Raw genomic sequence first — 20,047 nt, 5'->3', positions numbered from 1 at the left:
GTCCTGTCAGCAGTGTGTGAGAGATGTTGACACTTCCTGTTGACACAGACACTAGTGTATACTGTACAGTGTCTGGCTGGCATCCTTCCAACAGACTGGCCTACTACTTCAAAATAGGCTCTGCTCCACATGTACAGTATGGAATACACCCTCAGAGCACAAAGACCTGGTCAGAGCCTAAATGTATGGAATACACCCTCGTAGGACAAAGACCTGATCAGAGCCTAAATGTATGGAGTACACCCTCGTAGGACAAAGACCTGATCAGAGCCTAAATGTAAGGCCCTGTCTTAATGTCCACCCCTGGGACCTACTGTATGAGACATACAGTAATCCTTCTGTTTTCCTATTTGTCACAATTGTGACAAGCCAGTGAAAAAGAAGTATGGTTTCTTTTTTCTTGAGTCTGTATGTCTGTGTTAGGAAAACAATGCTGGCAGTGAAGACATGTCTTATTGAATAGAAGAGACTTGTGGTAATGACGACACTGAACAGTAACAGGCCTGGATAGGTGCCTCTCACTTGTCTAACTCCTTGTGTTACTGCCGGATGTTTTGATTTACATTAGTCAGGTTAAAAGCTGGAAAACAATTCACACCTTTTGCATACCTAAGATTTTTATTTTATTCAAGTACAGCAAAAAAAAAAAAAAAAGAAGGAAAAACTTCATCACAGTGTTTGAAGCCCAGCCTTTGTAAAAACGTCTTTGATATTTTCCAACTTCTATTTTAAATGAAGCTGAGTTGTTTGGGCTCTTTGAAAGGGGCGACGACACTCCTCTTTGATGGAGGATATAATGATATGCATGCCTGCCTGAATATGGCTAAAAGTATGTTTTAGCACATCAAAATAAAGCACTTTAAAAAGCATTAAAATGAGCCGGCCCGATTAATAATTCACTCCGTACCTGTGGTGCGCAGGAAGATGGCTCCTCGCATTAGAGGAGGCCTCCCTTTTGAAAGGCATGCAATTTGATACAGGCATCTTGCCTTCCTTTCCTCCCCTCTTGTCAGTCGCTGATCACCAAATAAGTGTGTTTCTGTGTTTTCACAAAGGCACGATGTGCTCGCGCCTATGAAACATTTACAGCCTCCCAGCAGCTTATTAGAAACGCTTAGTTAGAAATAGCGTGTGCATTAGGGAAGCAGCTCTGAGGGTGTGTTTGATGTCAGTGAAAAGGTAGCTGGGGTGGGTGGAGTGGGTTAGGGTGAAGGGATCCATGCTGTGTTAGATGCCTGTAGTTTAACTCATTGAGTGCCAGCCACTTTTGGAGAACGGACGCTCCCAGTGCCAGAGTTTCAGAGCGTTTTCAGTGATTTCTCGAGGCCCACAGAATATTGTGTGATATTACTATGTAAACACCGAACACGCACAAAGAACGATGAGACTCTCTTCTATCATCTACAAAAAAAAGTTTATTGATCCCATTTTCCGTTCTTTAGTTATGAGCCGGAGAAGATAGGCTGTTTTGACAAAAAGACACTTTTCAAATTAGAAGCTGAGTTATTCCGCCTTTTGTGAAATGCAGCATTTCAAGCACATTCTGAGTCTGAAGATAATATTTTCTGATGTAGTGACGTGGTGTAGTTGTGTGGTGCATGCGTGCCCCACCCCCCTCTCCCCCCCTCAGCTGCAAACTCCTCCCCACACGCACCCAGTCTATTTTCGGAGCCTCCGTTTTTTTGCGCCGGCTCCCAGCGCGACAAGGAAATGGCAAACCGGACTGCATGGAAAGGTTTGGCCCTTCGGCGTCGGGTGCTGCCTTTCTGGCGGCTAATCGTGTGAAGAAACTATGCAGACAGACAGACAGAGGCAGAGGAGCTCAGTTGTGTGCGCGGATTGACTGCTGTTGGCAACCAACATCAGCTGCAGCCAAGCTGCAGTCAGAGCCATCTATATGGCTCTGGCTGCAGCATGAGCGGTTTCTCTTTGATCACGGGGTTTTTTCCTGCAGTTTTCCGGACCTTCCTCTAATCTGGAGAGCACTGTCGCCACCTAATGGGTCTGTAAAATAGGTTATACACCTCCAAAAGCTACAATATTTGTACAGGAGATCCAGGAGGCTTTGATCCACGTCCCACGTCAAAAAACGCATTTGACGTCGATCGACGTCTGTGGCACTCTACGTCACTATTTACTTTGACGTCGATCGACGTCCGTGGCACTCAATGAGTTAATGGAAGGTCTCTTTTTTTGTAACTTTTTTGTGATTGAAGAAAGTCTATCTTGTATGGGGGGGGAGGGTGCAGATGAGGAGGCATCTGCACAATGCATTTGGTAAACAGAGGAGCACTTGTTTTGGCTGATGATGACTGTCTGAAGCACGGTCGACACACAGCAGGTGTGTGTGTTATAGTAGGGCAGTGGTTCTCAAACTTTTTTTGGCTTCAGCACCCCCTTTCTCTGATTTCTGAATTCAAGTGCCCCCTTCATCTGCCTACAACAATGTGCTTAGAAATCTGCAAGAGAAAACTATAGCACAGAGATGCATTGAATGAATGATAACCCACCTTTTGAAGAATATGACTTTACAAAATAAGAAACGGAGTGAGAAGAGTTGCAATTAGTGCCTCCTGAGCCGATTTATTTTAACACTTATTTTCATAATTTATTCTGACATTTTTCCATTTTCTCTCAAGTGCCCACTGTAGTACCTCCACGTACCCCTAGGGGTATGCCTACCCCCGGTTTGGGAACCACTGGGGTATGGTGTATGTCGAGCGCCTGAGCTAACCTGCTATTTAAATGAGTATAATGTGAAAGGTGCTCAGTCTCCCTCTGTCTGATGCTGAGCTGTTTCTACGGTCCATCATTAAAACTATTGAAGTGTTTCTGCTCATCCTTGTGACGCCACTGTTGGAACAGAGTGCAACATTGTTCCTTTACAAATGACAGTCACTGTCAGACAGACAGCATTAGCCAACGCACGTACTTCTTCCTTTCTAAAGCCGCTGTCAATCTCATCCTCCTCTTTAGTGCCACAGCGCCACCGTATTCATTAAAATCATTTAGAAAGACATCAGAAGCCTGCGTAAAAATGCATATGTATTATGGATGTCATCTCTTGAAAGATGCCGTCGTTATTATTTTGTTGCTTTTCATTTATCACAAAGTTGATACGTACGTACGCGCGCATGCATGCATACATACAAACGTACACATGGATGTCACCCGCACACTGCAGGTAGCATGCATCGCAACTCCTCCATAATTATGTACCATGAGTATATATCATGAGAGAAGAAAGGGGAGGAGGAAATGTAAAACAGCCATTTTTTTGATGGAATACTAAAATCCGTACTTATTTGAACAATAAAGTTGATGTTGACAGCTAGCTGCAATTTAGCTACCCTCCACCAATAAATAATCCACAGGGTCATTTATGATGCGAGGGAATGAAATATTTATAAATGGGTCACCAGCATCTCCTCCTCGCACCTTGTTGGTGTAGCTGAGAGAGACAGTGTTGGGGAAGGGGGTCCTCCTTACCTCTCTTAAGGCAGGTGGTGTGTTTATGCAGCGACTGAAGGCTTTGGGACGCTGAGTGTAGGCCAGATGGGAAGGTGAGGAGACGGGAGAGGACTTATTAATACATGTACAGACTTGGAGGAATGGCCAATGTGATTTGACACGTTTAACATAAATATATGGGAAGGGTTGTGTTGAGAGTCGGTGGCCTATATAGGGGGAAATGGGAGTGAGAGATGATCTCTCTGTTCCAGGGATGGAGGGGAGCAAGGTGTGGGTGGGTGGAGGAGGGGGGAAGGTGTGGGTGGGTGGAGATGAGGGGGGAAGGTGTGGGTGGGTGGAGATGAGGGGGGAAGGTGTGGGTGGGTGGAGATGAGGGGGGAGGGGCTTGATGAATAATTCCCCTCATCCCCTCTTCCCTGACTTTCACATGCTGGTAGCTGGAGCAAGGAAGGAAACAAATGATTTGACAGCTTGGGTCATCCACATTCATGAGTGAAGCTGTGGACATCTAAGTATATCATACCGCTTTTACAACACATGGCGCAAATTAAGGCAGTCATTTAACCCACTGTTTGATTCATAGATATGTCAAAATATTACAGTAGTAAAATAATGTTCATGACTATATCATGATGTGTACATAAACAAATGTAACAACATGGGGGGGGGGGGTTGGGTCACAGAAATATTTGCATAGCTTGACCATATTCATGGTGATTAAATGTGATAGTCAATTGGCAATTTTGCAATCTTGGATGTACTGTAGTTATCTTTGTGACTCGCCATCCATTTGTGTGCACACCTTTGAAACCGTTCCAATGCCTTTAAATCTGCAAGGAACAAGGAATCCACAAATGCTAAATGTGTCAAGTTGGCCAGAATATCAAAGAAAAGTTATTCCATTATAACCTTGATTCTCTTCCGTTTCCGTTTCCATCAAGCCCAATGACGGTGTCCTCATATCAATGTTTTATGGCATAATAATGATTTAAGAAATACTATTTTGTCAAAAACGTCTGTGGCTATTGGCTAACATTTCATGTAATACAGTAGCTGTAATTGTCTGGGCATTTTTTCATCAAATCTGCTCATCACCCTTTTGAATTTGGCTTTTGTTTTGCATATTGTACCTCCTCACTAATAGCTGTGCGTTTTGCACTTTGCTTGGTTTTTGAGGGATAATTAAAGAAAAGTAATGCGAGTTGCATGAGAGGAGCTTTGACCATTTTGGAATAGTTGGAAGGAAATTAGAAAACAGTTATTTCCAAAAGTTTCTCTGTAGAAATGGTTTTCACCTGCACCATTTATGTATTTTAATGAGAATCCTGCCCGTTGTCCTTATTTGTTCATGGAGAACACGGTAATTATCAATGCCATACACAGCAAATTGGTGAACATCCTCTTCATAATCCAGTTCTACTCTTGACAGTTCCAGCTCCATCTAGTATGGAAAAACTTTTGCTACCAAGTACAATGAATGCAGCATCAGTGACAATTCTCTCCATTCCTTCCAGTTCTGTGGACTTCAGCAGAATGCGGAGGTAGATTGCCAATACTATACATACTGTCCTGTCCTGTATATCTCTAGTAATGTACTGCTGTTTAAGAATGACACGTGCCTAGTGCATTAGATGACTTGGGCAGCTCAATGCTTATTTGCCGTGTTGGTAAAGTACAAGTGTGAGTATTCGGACATAGATTTGTGCATCAATATTATGAACATAATGTTATTTAACATTATTAAGGCATCGCGTATTGGTTCTGATAAATAAATGAAAAGAAATTTCATTCAGACAGTTAAATGTCTGTTTCAACATAACCCTAACCCTAACCCTCAAAGCAGAAATCCTATGCTTGGTTATTAACTTAAAGCATCTAGGAATTGTTGATTCTTTGGCTATTAACCGTGTTAGAGCCGTTTAAAAAGTATCCCCACAAATAGATGGAGAGTCACCTGTTTATGTGAAAATACAAAAATATATATGTTAACATTTGTAATATTTATGTACAGATTATGGTATATTAATGAAAGTTGAAAAGCTTCAGATGTTTTTTACACATCTATTCTGGCCAATTTCCCATTCAATATTTACCTTGGTCCTAAAACTGACTGATGAAATGAGCATCAAGTAGCTGGATGAATAAATACATACATGTCCCTTTGCAGTTTGTTTCACCCAGCTGGCTTTTTCTGCGGGTGCAGTGTGTGCACACCTCTTGCTTGTTTGTGTGTGTGCACACCTCTGCTTGTTTGTGTGTGTGCACACCTCTGCTTGTTTGTGTGTGTGCACACCTCTGCTTGTTTGTGTGTGTGCACACCTCTGCTTGTTTGTGTGTGTGCACACCTCTGCTTGTTTGTGTGTGTGCACGCCTCTGCTTGTTTGTGTGTGTGCACACCTCTTGCTTGTTTGTGTGTGTGCACATCCATGTGTGTGAATGATAAACAGATAGTGTGCTGGACAAATGTTTTGTCTCCATAGTGAACATGACTGTTAGCACCCCCTAGATGCAGCAGAGTGGCATTGCAGTCTGTGCTCATGTTTTTGTGTGTGTGTGTGTGTGTGCGTGCGTGTGTGTGTGTGTGTGTGTGTGTGTGTGTGTGTGTGTGTGTGTGTGTGTGTGTGTGTGTGTGTGTGTGTGTGTGTGTGTGTGTGTGCTGTGCTCTATATTGTGCCGTCAGTCTTATGGTGAAGCTCTTTCAGGAACAGGTAAAGCAAGCATTATGGATTGTTCTACATATAGCAAATGCAGTCTAGATGTATAGATTTAGCTGTGGTTGAAGATGAAAACACTTATGGTTATTTTATTTACATTACAATTATTAAATGAAATGCTATTGTTCCTCTAAACCGAGAGACATCCAGTATAGTGCTATATTACTGCTCCTCAACCCTGACTGAAGTCTAAACTAGAAGTGGTATCACATGGAATCAGGGGAGAGCAGTGAGAATGTTTACATATTCATATCATGTCCTCTGAGTGCGCTTGTCATCCCTCAAATTATAATTCCTTTTGTCTTTGAAGATAATAGGCCATAAATTGTCCTTGTTTGTGAGCCAACTCCCTGAAAGCCCGGTGTTTATGAGTTCCACCACCGGGGTGTCTAATGGCCACGCGCTCGCGCTGCGTCTGGGAGTGTCCTCTAAAGGTGAACGCCACGTCCGCCTCTCGTTCACTGGCCTGAAGATTAATAACCTGCCCGCTAATTAATATCTCCTTCTAATTTCTTCATTTTGAATATGTCTTTCTCCCTCGCATGCCCGTAGGCCTGCATATGATCTGTACCTCTCTCTCTCTCTCTCTCTCTCTCTCTCTCTCTCTCTCTCTCTCTCTCTCTCTCTCACATATACAATGCAATGTTAACTTTTTTATTTTCTGTAATAAATGTGGACTTGCACACTATTCACGGACAGTGAGAAACGCTTCAATACGGAGCTTCTATATGAAGTGCTTGGGATTTGGGCTGTGGCTTTTTTGTGTGTGAAATTAATTGATGGCGAGTAATTACCTGCGAAATATGAGGTGAAATGGAACACAGCCCTTTGTCGCTGTGGGCTCTCTAACACAGGCGGTCGATTAGAAACATGGGTAGAGCGAGGGGGGAAGAAGAAAAGATGATATTGGGTTATTGTTAGCATATTATGCATTAAAAGTGAATGACTTGTAGCACTGGGGGAGTTGAATCATCTCCTCCATATTAAAGGCTAAATTGCTGAGGGACTGCGGGGGAGCGTGCTCGCGTCAGGTGGAGCGCAGGGACACGGTGTGAAGGTGAGGGGTTTCAGGTGGAAGCTGAGGATCCTTGAGTTTCACGTTAGAGAGTGTGCGGTATAGTGAGTTTCACTATAGAGAGTGTGCGGTATAGTGAGTTTCACTATAGAGAGTGTGCAGTATAGTGAGTTTCACGTTAGAGAGTGTGCAGTATGGTGAGTTTCACTATAGAGAGTGTGCGGTATAGTGAGTTTCACTATAGAGAGTGTGCAGTATAGTGAGTTTCACGTTAGAGAGTGTGCGGTATAGTGAGTTTCACGTTAGAGAGTGTGCGGTATAGTGAGTTTCACGTTAGAGAGTGTGCGGTATAGTGAGTTTCACTATAGAGAGTGTGCAGTATGGTGAGTTTCACGTTAGAGAGTGTGCAGTATGGTGAGTTTCACGTTAGAGAGTGTGCAGTATGGTGAGTTTCACGTTAGAGAGTGTGCGGTATAGTGAGTTTCACTATAGAGAGTGTGCGGTATAGTGAGTTTCACTATAGAGAGTGTGCAGTATAGTGAGTTTCACGTTAGAGAGTGTGCAGTATGGTGAGTTTCACGTTAGAGAGTGTGCAGTATGGTGAGTTTCACTATAGAGAGTGTGCAGTATAGTGAGTTTCACGTTAGAGAGTGTGCGGTATAGTGAGTTTCACTATAGAGAGTGTGCAGTATAGTGAGTTTCACTATAGAGAGTGTGCAGTATGGTGAGTTTCACGTTAGAGAGTGTGCAGTATGGTGAGTTTCACGTTAGAGAGTGTGCGGTATAGTGAGTTTCACGTTAGAGAGTGTGCAGTATGGTGAGTTTCACTATAGAGAGTGTGCGGTATAGTGAGTTTCACTATAGAGAGTGTGCGGTATAGTGAGTTTCACTATAGAGAGTGTGCGGTATAGTGAGTTTCACTATAGAGAGTGTGCGGTATAGTGAGTTTCACTATAGAGAGTGTTCGGTATAGTGAGTTTCACTATAGAGAGTGTGCGGTATAGTGAGTTTCACTATAGAGAGTGTGTGGTATAGTGGGAGTGAGAGGGAAGTAGCTGTTGAAGGCAGCGTAGTGGCAATAAAGCTATGTAGCCTATCTGGCGTGGACAGACTGGATGATGGTGTAGGTTTTTCTACGCGGAGGCCCGAGGCTGCCGAGGCAGGACAGTGACACTGATGAGGGGGCAGAGGTTGGGGAGACAGCGGTGACCCCGTGCCTCTCCCTCCCTCCCTCCCAGGCCGTCCAGGAGACAGACAGTCGTTGGACCGCGTCAGTCAGGGACCGGCGTATTCCCCTCCCATACGCCATCTTATTAATCCCGCCCGTGTTTACTTAGAACTAGTTCGCTCTATCTTTAACAACATGGATGCCTCTTCCCAAGGACACGGTAGATAATGGCACAATGGCTGCTGTGATTGCACTCTTAGAAGATTTCAATGGCACAGGACCTGTTGTGGTTAATTCAGTGTGGCGTGTTTGTGTCAGTCACTCCCTCCAGCAGCCACCCCCTCACCCCCCCCCCCTCTAAAGCACAGCAGGGCTGTGATTGGTCCAGAGAGCAGGTCCGTATGCTCACAGCCCCTCTGCTGCTTCAATAATACAGTCCAGCTATGGGAGGTGAGACAAGGTGCCAAAGTCCAATTCACTTACGGGACTTCACCGCACAAAAGCCCGTGGTTTACGGAAAAGGCTCATGAATTAATAATCGCCTAATTGACTCTTAGTTTTTTTTCTCTCTCTCTCTCTCTCTCTCTCTCTCTCTCTCTCTCTCTCTCTCTCTCTCTCTCTGTCTCTCTCTCCTCTAACTGCTCTGCCTTTGGTGCTTTCAGACCAAAGCCTACTCTGTGTATCTGCCAGAAAAGCTTTGGTGTGGCTATGTGTTTAATGACCAGACAGAGGAGGTGAGGGTAGCAGGTAGGCTCCTGACAGACATTAAGGTCAGTGTCGGGGGGGGGTGGGGTGACCCCATAGGGTGAGTGACCCCATAGTGCCCTGTCCGGACGACTCCATGTGAAAGCACCCAGCATCGCTAACCGACCACGGAGGTTTATATACGGCCATATGCTGTCGTATAAAGTCCTTTTAAGCATCATCACTGTACACTGATGAATGTGGACAAGTAAATTGGCGGAAGAGAAAATATAAAGAGAAAATTATTGTCATTTTCTGCACCGCTGGATTATTCTTGTTTATAATTATATTTTGTATATAATCTCACAAGCGCTGCCATAAGTGTAACTTTAGAAAGCAAAAGCCAGAGTTGTCGTCAGCTGTTGTTGGCGTCCACAGTGTATCTGTGTGTGTCCTTGTGTTGAGGCCAGTACACAAACATGTATTACTGTAATAGTCTTAGGGGAGTGGTAGGTAGCCCCCTCTGTCCAGACCCTGTGTTCTGCTCGTGGGCTCTGCTAATAGATCTGGTTGGCTCAAGTGCAGTGCACACCATGTTCTGATACCAGTCCAGCATGCCATGTTAGACTGCACACAATGAAAAAAACACACCCTCTCTTTTCTGTGTTCCTACTGTAGCCTTACAATGTGTTGGCCATTTCTTCATCACCTTGACGAGGAGAAACAGGATACAGTAGCTGGATGTTAGTCACGGGGCCGCTGATAGCCGTGCGCTTCAGGATTCTTAAGAGAAAGCCATTGATCAGATTTATGGAGTCCTAACTGGCCGTGACGAGGAAAGACTGTGTGTTGAATAAGCCTGCCCAGTCTGTCTCTCCTTTTCTGTTTCTCTCACTCTCACACACACACACACACACACACACACACACACACACGCACACACGCACGCACACACACACACACACACACACACACACACACACACACACACACACACACCCACACACACACAAGTTGTCTCTCCTTTTCGGTTTCTCTCACTCTCACTCACACACACACACACACGCCTGCACACATTCTCTCTCTCACACACACACACACACACACACACACACACACACACACACACACACACACACACACACACACACACACAACCATACACACACACACACACACACACACACACACACACACACACAACCATACACACACACCCACACACACCCACGCCACATGCTTAGCTAGACAGCTGGTTGGGGCCGTTGTACAGCAGCTCTCAGTCCCTTGGCACAAACAGCCACTTGTTGGAGCGCTCGTGTGTTAATTGAGTAATTGCGATGCTGGAATATGGGCCTAATTAAGCATGTGTCTCCTTCTCATTAGGCTGAGAGGATGCTTGTGTTTACTGCTTACTGACTCGATCATATAGCATCACCTCCTCCTGCCTCCTGCCTCGTCTGTTCTTCTGTTGTTGCTGTGACAGTTGGCTTTTCAAATTGCTTGTTTTGTTTCACTTTTCGGCTACCTCTCCCTCTTTAATCAGAATCACTTTGATTGCCACAGAAGGTAATCAGATTACATTCGAGGAATTGGACTTAGTGCACTGTGAGTATGCAGTGGTCACATCAGTAGTCAGAAGACAACAAATATAGAAAGATGAAATCACAAAAACATCTAAGTGCAGTTACAATATCTATAGAATAAAGTTGACGTTTGACTCTTTTGATAATTGAGCTCCAGGTTGTTTTGACTGCACCAAGTCACCAGATTGTCGATCTCTCCGTCAGAGATCAGCCCTATGAGGGTGGTGTCATCCGCAAACTTCAGGAGCTTGACGGACTGAGGACTGTTAGGTGTAGCTGTTGGTGTGTACAGGGAGAAGGAGTATGGAGAGAGTACACCGGTGCTGATGGTCCGGGAGTCGGTGACATGCTTCTCCAGCATCACATGCTACTTCCTGTCAGGCAGGAAGTCTGTGGTCCATCTACAGATGGAGTCAGGCACACCCAGCTGGGAGAGCTTCTCATGCAGCATCGTGTCGAAGGCCGAGATAAAGTCCACAAACAGGATCCTGGCGTAGGTTCCTGCAGTGTCCAGGCACACGAGGATGGAGTGGAGGGCCATGGTTATTATAGCATCGTCAACAGACCTGTTGGCTCTGTAGGCGAACTGCAGGGGGTCCGGGAGTGATTCCGTGAAGGATTTTAGGTAGGACAAAACAAGGCGCTGGAAGGACTTCATGACCACAGAGGTCAGGGCGACGGGTCTGTAGCCTTTAAGTGGCCTTGTCTTCTCAGCCTTTCTCATTTTGTCCTGCTCAGCCTGCTTTGACTTGGGCTTTGGTCCACAACACTTTACCTGTGAGGATCTCCATACTGAGAGTGAGAAGTCACATCGCTGTGCCGAGGGAGAGAGGAAAGGCCTGGGGGAGAGTGGTCTTCCATAACCCTGGTGCACAACACTAGCAGAAAGGTGAAAAGCGAAGGAGTAAAAAGCCCAAGAGAGCATTATCGAATTAGCACGCCCAAATCTGAGAGTGCAATGCATCGACATTGGCATGATTTACCCATTTAATATCAAAAAGATCAACCAGACACATTGAAATTCCTCAGTGCCCATGGGTTGTATTGTAGTCAAGGCCTCCAGAGATGACTGTCTTTGTTTCGCCTGAGAGATGAGGTGAGGGCAAGTGGAGGAAGTAGGAGTGAAGCGGAGTGGAGTTGAGCAGGAATTGGCAGGGACAGTGTCATGACTGAGAGGTTAATGTCAGGGAATGGGAGGTTCCTTTTGTTTAACATTTCCTTTGTTTATTGGTGGATGTGTTTAATAGGATTGACTGTGACTGGACCCTAATAGGGCCTCCCTGGCTGATCCTAGTGTCTCTGGGAGATCTAGCAGGCTGCTCTGTCCAAAGCCAGGGTCCCCCCACTGGCTAATCAGCTCAACTGCCCCCGTCCTGATTGGAGCTGACATGTTAATGTCTGGAGCAGGATGGTGGTCAGCCCTGCTTAACCTGACCCCCCGCCACACCGGCCCTCCCCTCCCCATGCCCTCTGTTCTCAATTTGCCCTTCCAGGACTGTACAAATCAGGCCAAATTTAACTCTTTATGGGCTCGTTAGGAGCCGGCAAGACACCTCCTTAAGTTTCACAGTGAATTCTTTCCACTGGCGACAGAGCAGTGTGCTGGCTCCATGTGGACTTAGCTGCTCTCTGAGCCACAGCTTAGCTGAGTATTTTTACTCAGCTGTGATGATGCCTTTCTGTTTATTTCTCTCTCTCTCTCTCTCTCTCTCTCTCAGCGCTCTGGTTTGCCGAGCAGAAGTTCTTATTGTGAGGTATCGCTCAGTGGATATGGAGGGAACTATTGGAGAGGCACTATTTTGTTAATATTGGTTTATAGTTTATATTAAAAGGATTAGCTGTGTGATATGTTCTGCCAACTAGTGAAGCATTAGGGCCGGGCAATATATCGATATCGTGATATGAGACTAGATATCATCTAATATTTTAGATATCGTAATATGGCATAAGTGTTGTCTCTTCCTGCTTGTAAAGGCTGCATTACAGTAAAGTGATATTATTTTCAGAAATTGACAGACTGTTCGAGCTATTCTCTTGTTTGCCTTTACCCACTTGGTCATTACATCCATATTATCTCACATGACTGATTATTAAATACTCATGAATCTCATCCTGTAAATATTTTGTGAAAGCACCGACAATACCTACAAGGCATTCAGTCAAGTGCAGTCTTGTTTTTTTATTTTATTTTTTTAAGTGCTTGTGACATCTCACATGTGGCTTTGACTCATAACTGAACATCTAGCCCACTTCGTAGAAAATGCAGAGATATTATATCGTGTGTCGCCATTCAGCCTAAAAATACAGAAATATGATTTTCTTTTGTCCATATCGACCAGCCTTAACTTGAAATAACTCTATAAAGGGAATCTTTTCAAAGATGGGCCGCTACCTGACAATTACTGTAGCTGCTTTCTTTTCTTTTGACATCAAACTATGAGAAGCATGGCTGTCTTCTCAGAGTATCTCTGGCTAATCAGTAAATGGCATCTTTGAACCCTCAATGCCATCTTGGAACCCCTCTGGCCATTTTTTAAAAATCCTTGAAAACCTGTATTAGAGCTAGCTGAAAGGCTAAGGTCGTATGCAACATTCTAGTGTTGCTGTGAAGAAATACACAGATTGGCTCAGAGGTCTGAGGAAAGGTTCTCCAATATTGCAATCCTCTCGTTCTCTTCGTCATGAATATTCATACTATAAAGCAAGAGATCTCTATCTGTTGCGTGTGTGTGTGTGTGTGTGTGTGTGTGTGTGTGTGTGTGTGTGTGTGTGTGTGTGTGCGTGCGTGCGTGTGTCCTTCGCATATCTCCAGAACCATTCGTCCGATCTACTTCACACTTGGCGGGTGTGTTGCTGGGGACCTAAGGACGTGCGGTGTCAGATTTGGTGCAATTTGCACACGCGGCACATTCAATATTAACAAACTTTGAATAAACAAGCGAACAGCGCTCTGTGCAGCAGCGGGGGCGAACGGGCACTGCACCTGGTTTTATAATCAAGAGAAGTTCACCATCCGTTGATTTAGTGGCTTCTATAATGAGACATGCATGGAGAGAAGCACATCATAGCGAAGGGAACGGTCCAGTTCTCTAACAAGGCTTTAGACTCACTAGGCTTATATCAGAGACCTACTGTACAACAAGGACAGCCATCTGCAAGTCCACCTGCAAGCCCCCCTACACCGACAACACACTGGAGGAGGCTTAGCTCGTTACAGAAACTCCAATTAAATAGAGAGTTTCACTAGCACTCACTTGCTGTGTAGGCACAAAGAGATGGAAGTTTTTCTCAAGAAGGGTCAAACAATAGGTCACCATATGACCAGAATTTGTGGTCAAATGTTGATGAAAGAAACATCTCGTCTCGTTTAAAGTTGAGTTTGAGGCCGATGTGGATCTCTTTACCTTCATAGTGTATGATGAGGTAGCGAGGTGTGTGTGTGTGTGTGTGTGTGTGTGTGTGTGCGTGTGTGTGTGTGTGTGTGTGTGTGTGCGTGTGTGCGCCCTGTCTCAAGTTTAGAAAATCTCACGGACATAAAATCCATGGTGACATGAAACCTACAGCTGCCCACCGTGGCAAGCTGCTGTTTTTATTAGCTGTTTGCGGTGTTGTATAATGTCCTGACAATCCAGCATTGGGAGAGAGACGGCCCGTCAAAGCCCGATGGCTGTACGTCCCACTGCAGCAGCATGGGCAGAGAAGTGATGAAGAGAGACTGGTGATTTGTATGAGGAGTCATGAGTTGGCTACCAACAGTTCCTCTGCCAAGTCCCATTAAAGACACTTATATCACATTTAAGGAAGACATTTCAAAGCCCTTTATCCACAGTCTTATTGATTGACCTGTTCCCAGGCTCACCTTGTCTTGACATGACATGTCTGCTCCTCTCTCTCTTTCTCCTTCATGTTTGTGTGTGTTTGTGCGTGTGTGTGTGTGTGTGTTTGTTCATGTGTGTGTGTGTGTGTGTGTGTGTGTGTGTGTGTGTGTGTGTGTGTGTGTGTGTGTGTGTGTGTGCGTGCACGTGCGTGTTCAGCAGTGTCCAGCCATTTGGAGAGGCACCAGGCAGAATCCCCGATCCCCTCCAAAAGGCCCTCCTCGCGGTCAGAGACCTCAGAGAGCCCGCTCTGCTCCAAGCGTCCCAGGACAGCTGAGAAGAGTGCTGCTGCGGAGCAGGTGAGACCACGCCTTCAGATGTTCATCAAACTCTCTGTTTCTCCAACCCTTTGAATTTGGGGAATTCTCGCATTACCAACTCCTCGTTATAAAGCCTAAACCTTAGACATCATCAACTAAGCAAAGAAATGCAAAGATGTACTTCTAATTATTTTTTACTTATGTGAATCCCACTGACCCTTTTTATATTATGCAGGATTTTTTAAAATTAGTGTAGCCTTTCTGCTGCAGTCGCACTGCTAATTGTGCAAAAGGTGGAAAATCAATATAGCATTTGACAGATGAGATGAGAGCACTTTGAAGTGTGTGCCAAGAGTCAGTGGTGTTCAGTATTACCCATCGGTCTGTGATCAGAGGGACCTGTCTGCCCCCCCCCCCCCCCCCCCCCCCCCGATCTACAGATCCTCTGCTCTCTCTGAGCAGGCCTACCGTGGTCTCACCCCATTAAAGGAGAATTTCGTTTTTTTTGTTTTAAACCTGGACCATTTTTTTATATTGCACGTATAACCGAGTAATATGAACAGAAATCTATGAAAATGATGCAGTTTTTGAACAAGATGGCTTCAGTTGGCAATAGACAATGTAGCCAGGTGCTCCAGGAATAAACCAGGCATATCCAGCTGCACATATGGCTATATTCCAGCTAAAAACAGGGTGTAATTGACGTCTTTTCAAGTCAACTTGGCATCTCAGGGCTTGTGGAGACTTGGATTACGCCAGATGAGCAGTATGGAAGCTATCCCTTTGGAATGATCTGATCCTGTCAGTGGTGAAAAAGTGGTACAAGCTCATTTAGCGCAGTAAGGGCATATGGGGAAAATGATTTCAAAGATTCTTCAAAGATTTCTGTTCACATTACTTAGTTATACATAAAAATGGGGGAATGAAATTCTCCCTTAACCCTCTGTGGATGCCCTTTTCCCCTGCCCAGATGTACCAGTGCCCCTACTGCAAGTTCACCAACACGGACCTGAACCGTCTCAGAATGCACGTGATGACGCAGCACTCTGTCCAGCCCATGTTCCGCTGCCCGCTCTGCCAGGACATGCTCAACAACAAGATCCACCTTCAGTTCCATCTCACACACCTCCACAGCGTGGCGCCGGACTGTGTTGATAAGCTTATCGCCACGGTAAGTCGTGTGTGTGTACATGTGTGAACGTGTGTGTGTGTGTGTGTGTGTGTGTGTGTGTGTGTGTGTGTGTGTGTGTGTGTGTGTGTGGGGTGGGTGGTTCGGAGGGCTGTTGATGAGTTTAAATCTGGATTGTGTTTTTTCTTTCTTTCTTTCTGTCTTTCTTTCTCTTTGTTTGTTATTTGCAGTTTTTCAAGGTAACTTGTTTTGGCCTTTTTTCAGTTTCATTGGTATGTATTAGTTTGTGAAGATAGTATAGACATCCATGCATTCCCTGCATACCTTATGTCATACGTTATCAGAAGCTTTCTCAACTCAGGGAATTCATTGGGAACAACAGAGGAACACATGTTATGGCCTTGCTCCCTCCTTTTCTTGTGGACATCACAACAATCTAACTTTGATTCCATTTTCTATATCTTTTGTCCGATATTGCTCCATTATCTCCTCAGGGATGTTTCCCCCCCTGTCAGAGACCAGGAAGCAGCAGCCAGTCTCTGCTGCCCAGTGTATTCCTATGTGCACACATTACGGCCAGTCAGAATGCAATGGGTCAAGTCAAGGACCAAAGATTCAGCCATGCCGAGAAGATGACTCACTCAGTCTGTGGCTGCATGGCTGTGAGGAAGAATGACTCCCCGGTCTCCCCTCCTCTAAATTTGCTTGATCAAAACAAAGAATGCTGTTAATTGTGAAATGGCTTCAGGCAATCCCATTGGCTCATTAGAAGTCAGATAGAATTTAGCATTTTTGAGATGCATTATTATTCCTCTCTTCTCTTGCATTGTCTGAATCTGCCCATTATCAGAGAGCATATTCCCGCCCAGCTCCATTGTAATCATAGTAATTTGGGGGATGCTGCAGACTATGCAGATAAGCATTTTTTTTCTAGATGACTTGCTCTTAGCTCCCAGTTCATTTATTAGCACACTGACATTCTCACCATGTCAATGATCACCTCTGTGCTATAGTCAAAACAAAGCCTTTTATTACCAATGTGTTCAAATAAAGCAGTTGTGATGCATGAATCCAAATTCATTGAACAGTTTTCCCTTTTAATGAAATTCAAATTCAGGCAATGCGATTGTTATTATTCACTATTGATTTGGCACAAAATCCAATCGTGAATGTGACTAATAAATGTACAGATTGTCCAGACACAATGAAAGCTGTGACTGCACAAAGCACAGTCGAAGCTCATATACTAATTAAAGAAGGAAACGTGTCTAAATACTCAGCAAATACTCCTACAGAAATATGATGTATGTAATGAATCATATTGTCGCATGAGTCACGTGATCTCTCTGACTCACCTTCCAAAGTTAGATTTATATCAGCTGCAATAAGGCACCAGTGTGCCCTTATCTGCCCAGAGAGAATCCTGCCCTTACTTTCTTTAATGCGTATCAGGGGGGAATACAAATTTATTTGCTCGGTTTTCTTGTAAATCACAGAGCAAATCTTTGTTCTGTTCCGTGCCGTGGAGTGGAATAGCTTTAGCCGGACAATCAGTCAGTAAAACATTGCTCTTGTCTGCCGCCGGGGCCATCTTCACCCCCCATCTAGGAAGTAAATGGCGAGCACATTAGTATTGTAGATGGCAATATTTATTTCTTTTATAGAGATTGTATAATGTACTGAAGCACTACAAGAGCACCCGTGATAGAACAGAGGTAATATAACACACATTAAAGCGCACACCTTTTTTTATATAACGGGCGAGATGGAAATATACTTTATCCTTTTCACGTGTCTCGTAGTAGACGATCCTAATGAATTCTGAAATAGGTGACTTTTATTTCTTGCCGACCATGCATAAAAATGCTCTCACCCTTCATTTACCCACCCTCTCTCCTGTACCCCATCTCTCTCTCTCTCTCTCTCTCTCTCTCTCCATATGTACTGTACAGTATATATGTATATCCTCCTCCATTACTGCCTCCCTCTCTCTCTCTCTCTCCATTCCTACCGTATGTATATCCTCCTCCATTACTCCCTCCCTCTCTCTCTCCCTCTCTCTCTCTCCATATGTATTGTATATGTACATTATATCCTCCTCCATTACTCTCTCTCTCTCCCTCTCTCTTTCTCTCTCTCTCCATACGTACTGTATATCCTCCTCCATTACTGCCTCCCTCTCTCTCTCTCTCCATTCGTACTGTATGTATATCCTCCTCCATTACTGCCTCCCTCTCTCTCTCTCTCTCCATTCGTACTGTATGTATATCCTCCTCCATTACTCCCTCCCTCTCTCTCTCCCTCTCTCTCTCTCCATATGTATTGTATATGTACATTATATCCTCCTCCATTACTCTCTCTCCCTCTCTCTTTCTCTCTCTCTCCATACGTACTGTATATCCTCCTCCATTGCTCCCTCCCTCCCTCTCTCTCTCCATATGCACTGTATATGTATAAATATCCTCCTCCATTACTCTCTCTCCCCCTCTCTCTCTCTTTCTCTCTCCATACGTACTGTATATGTATATCCTCCTCCATTACTCCCTCCCTCTCTCTCTCTCCATAGGTACTGTATATCCTCCTCCATTACTCCCTCCCTGTCTCTCTCTCCCTCTCTCTCTCTCCATACGTACTGTATATGTACTGTATATCCTCCTCCATTACTCCCTCCCTCTCTCTCTCTCTCTCTCTCCCTCTCTCTCTCTCTCTCTCTCTCTCTCCATACGTACTGTATATGTACTGTATATCCTCCTCCATTACCCCCTCCCTCTCTCTCTCTCTCATCTCCATGTCTCATTTTCTGTCTGTATAAGATAGGGGTAATGAAAATAATTGTGCTTCGTTTATTCTGAGTCTGGCTGCATGATAGCCATTTTGAACTATGTTTGCCAATTAGGCGCTGTAAATTAAAAGTGACCTTGGGATACTCTCTGCTCTTGCCTCTCGTGGCCTAATGAAGCAGTTGTCTAGAAACGGTCCACTTTGTAATGTAAATCACCGCACCGTGACTCTCCATGGTGGTTGCATTAATTTTCCACTTCTCATTTGGAAGAAATGGGGGGACAGAGAGGTAACCCCACCCACCCACCCACCACCACCACACACAAAAAATGGGAGGGGGTGTATTTTCGAGTGAATTTGTGATCACACTAATCGTATAGTAATGGACTAGAAAGTGTTTACTGTTCCACTTAACCTTGAAGTCCCTGCAGACCCCACTGATGCTTGAGGGGGATTCTGCCCTGTTTGGAGCTGGCATATAGGTTATATGGCCTGCTATGTTCAGCCATATCCTCACTGTGTCTGTTAAGAAGGACTCCTTGTAAATGGCAAAAAAACGGCCCAAAACCTCAAACTCTGTGGTCAGCTGACACTCCCTTGTTTTGCAGGAAATTAAATTAAGTTCTCATCAGATTTTTGAACATTTCGATTATTTGATTATTTGTATGCTATGGTTACGGAATAATAACAATGATAGAATATTAAAGTATAATAGTCAAAGTCAGACATTTTTTTGTTTTTCTTTAAAAACGAATTATTTTTTATTTTGAACCCCCCCCCCGCCTCTCTCTCTTTTTTTTACGTTTCTGTCTTTGTTTTAGATGTCTTCATTTGATGTTATGTCAAAGGATAGTCAGGATAGCCATGATAGGCCTTTAGGCTAAGGGGAAGAGGTTCTCCAAGGAGACCCTGAAATAGAGGTTGAGAAGACAAACAGTGGGGATGTGGTGGAGTGATGCCAATTGAAATGCAGCATGGCGAGTGAGGCTGATTGTTCTGTTTGGGAAGTTAATTGAAGGAAGGTGAAGCAGAGAGAGGGCCTCATCTCCCAGCCTCCTCATCTCCCAGCCTCCTCCAATCAGAGAGGGCCTCATCTCCCAGCCTCCTCCAATCTCAGCCCATGATTACTGTTAAATAGGGGTCTGTTAATGAGTGAATGTGATGAATTGTCATCTTTTGGGGGTAAAAGAAAAGAAAAACAGGCTATCAGAGGGAGAAATAGGAGAGAAGTGTGTTAGGGCGGCCAGGATAAAGAGAGGTTGCTGTCATTCACACATGATTGACTTCAACCTTTAGAGAGCAGAGAGAACCTGGGCGCTTCTCTGCACTTTTTAAATCAATATTCATTCGTCCTTGAAATGTTC

At 44.5% G+C, this 20,047-nt stretch overlaps 1 protein-coding gene across 1 annotated transcript in view; it reads left to right on the top strand.

Annotated features, from left to right (window-relative positions):
- zfhx3b (zinc finger homeobox 3b) overlaps window positions 1-20,047 on the top strand; it is a gene marked incomplete at its 5' end in the record, with an annotated part of 132,920 nt that overhangs the window by 101,660 nt on the left and 11,213 nt on the right. Inside the window, 2 exons of the mRNA XM_083650952.1 lie at window positions 14,676-14,812; window positions 15,744-15,944. Coding sequence (XP_083507078.1) covers window positions 14,676-14,812; window positions 15,744-15,944 — 338 coding nt within the window. The remainder of the gene's footprint in view (window positions 1-14,675; window positions 14,813-15,743; window positions 15,945-20,047) is intronic.

This window comes from Poromitra crassiceps, assembly GCF_964638095.1.
Source record: "Poromitra crassiceps genome assembly, chromosome: 14".
Classification (NCBI taxonomy): Eukaryota; Metazoa; Chordata; class Actinopteri; order Beryciformes; family Melamphaidae; genus Poromitra; species Poromitra crassiceps.
Note: the sequence above shows the minus strand (reverse complement) of the source record. Positions and strands in the feature narration are given on the sequence as shown.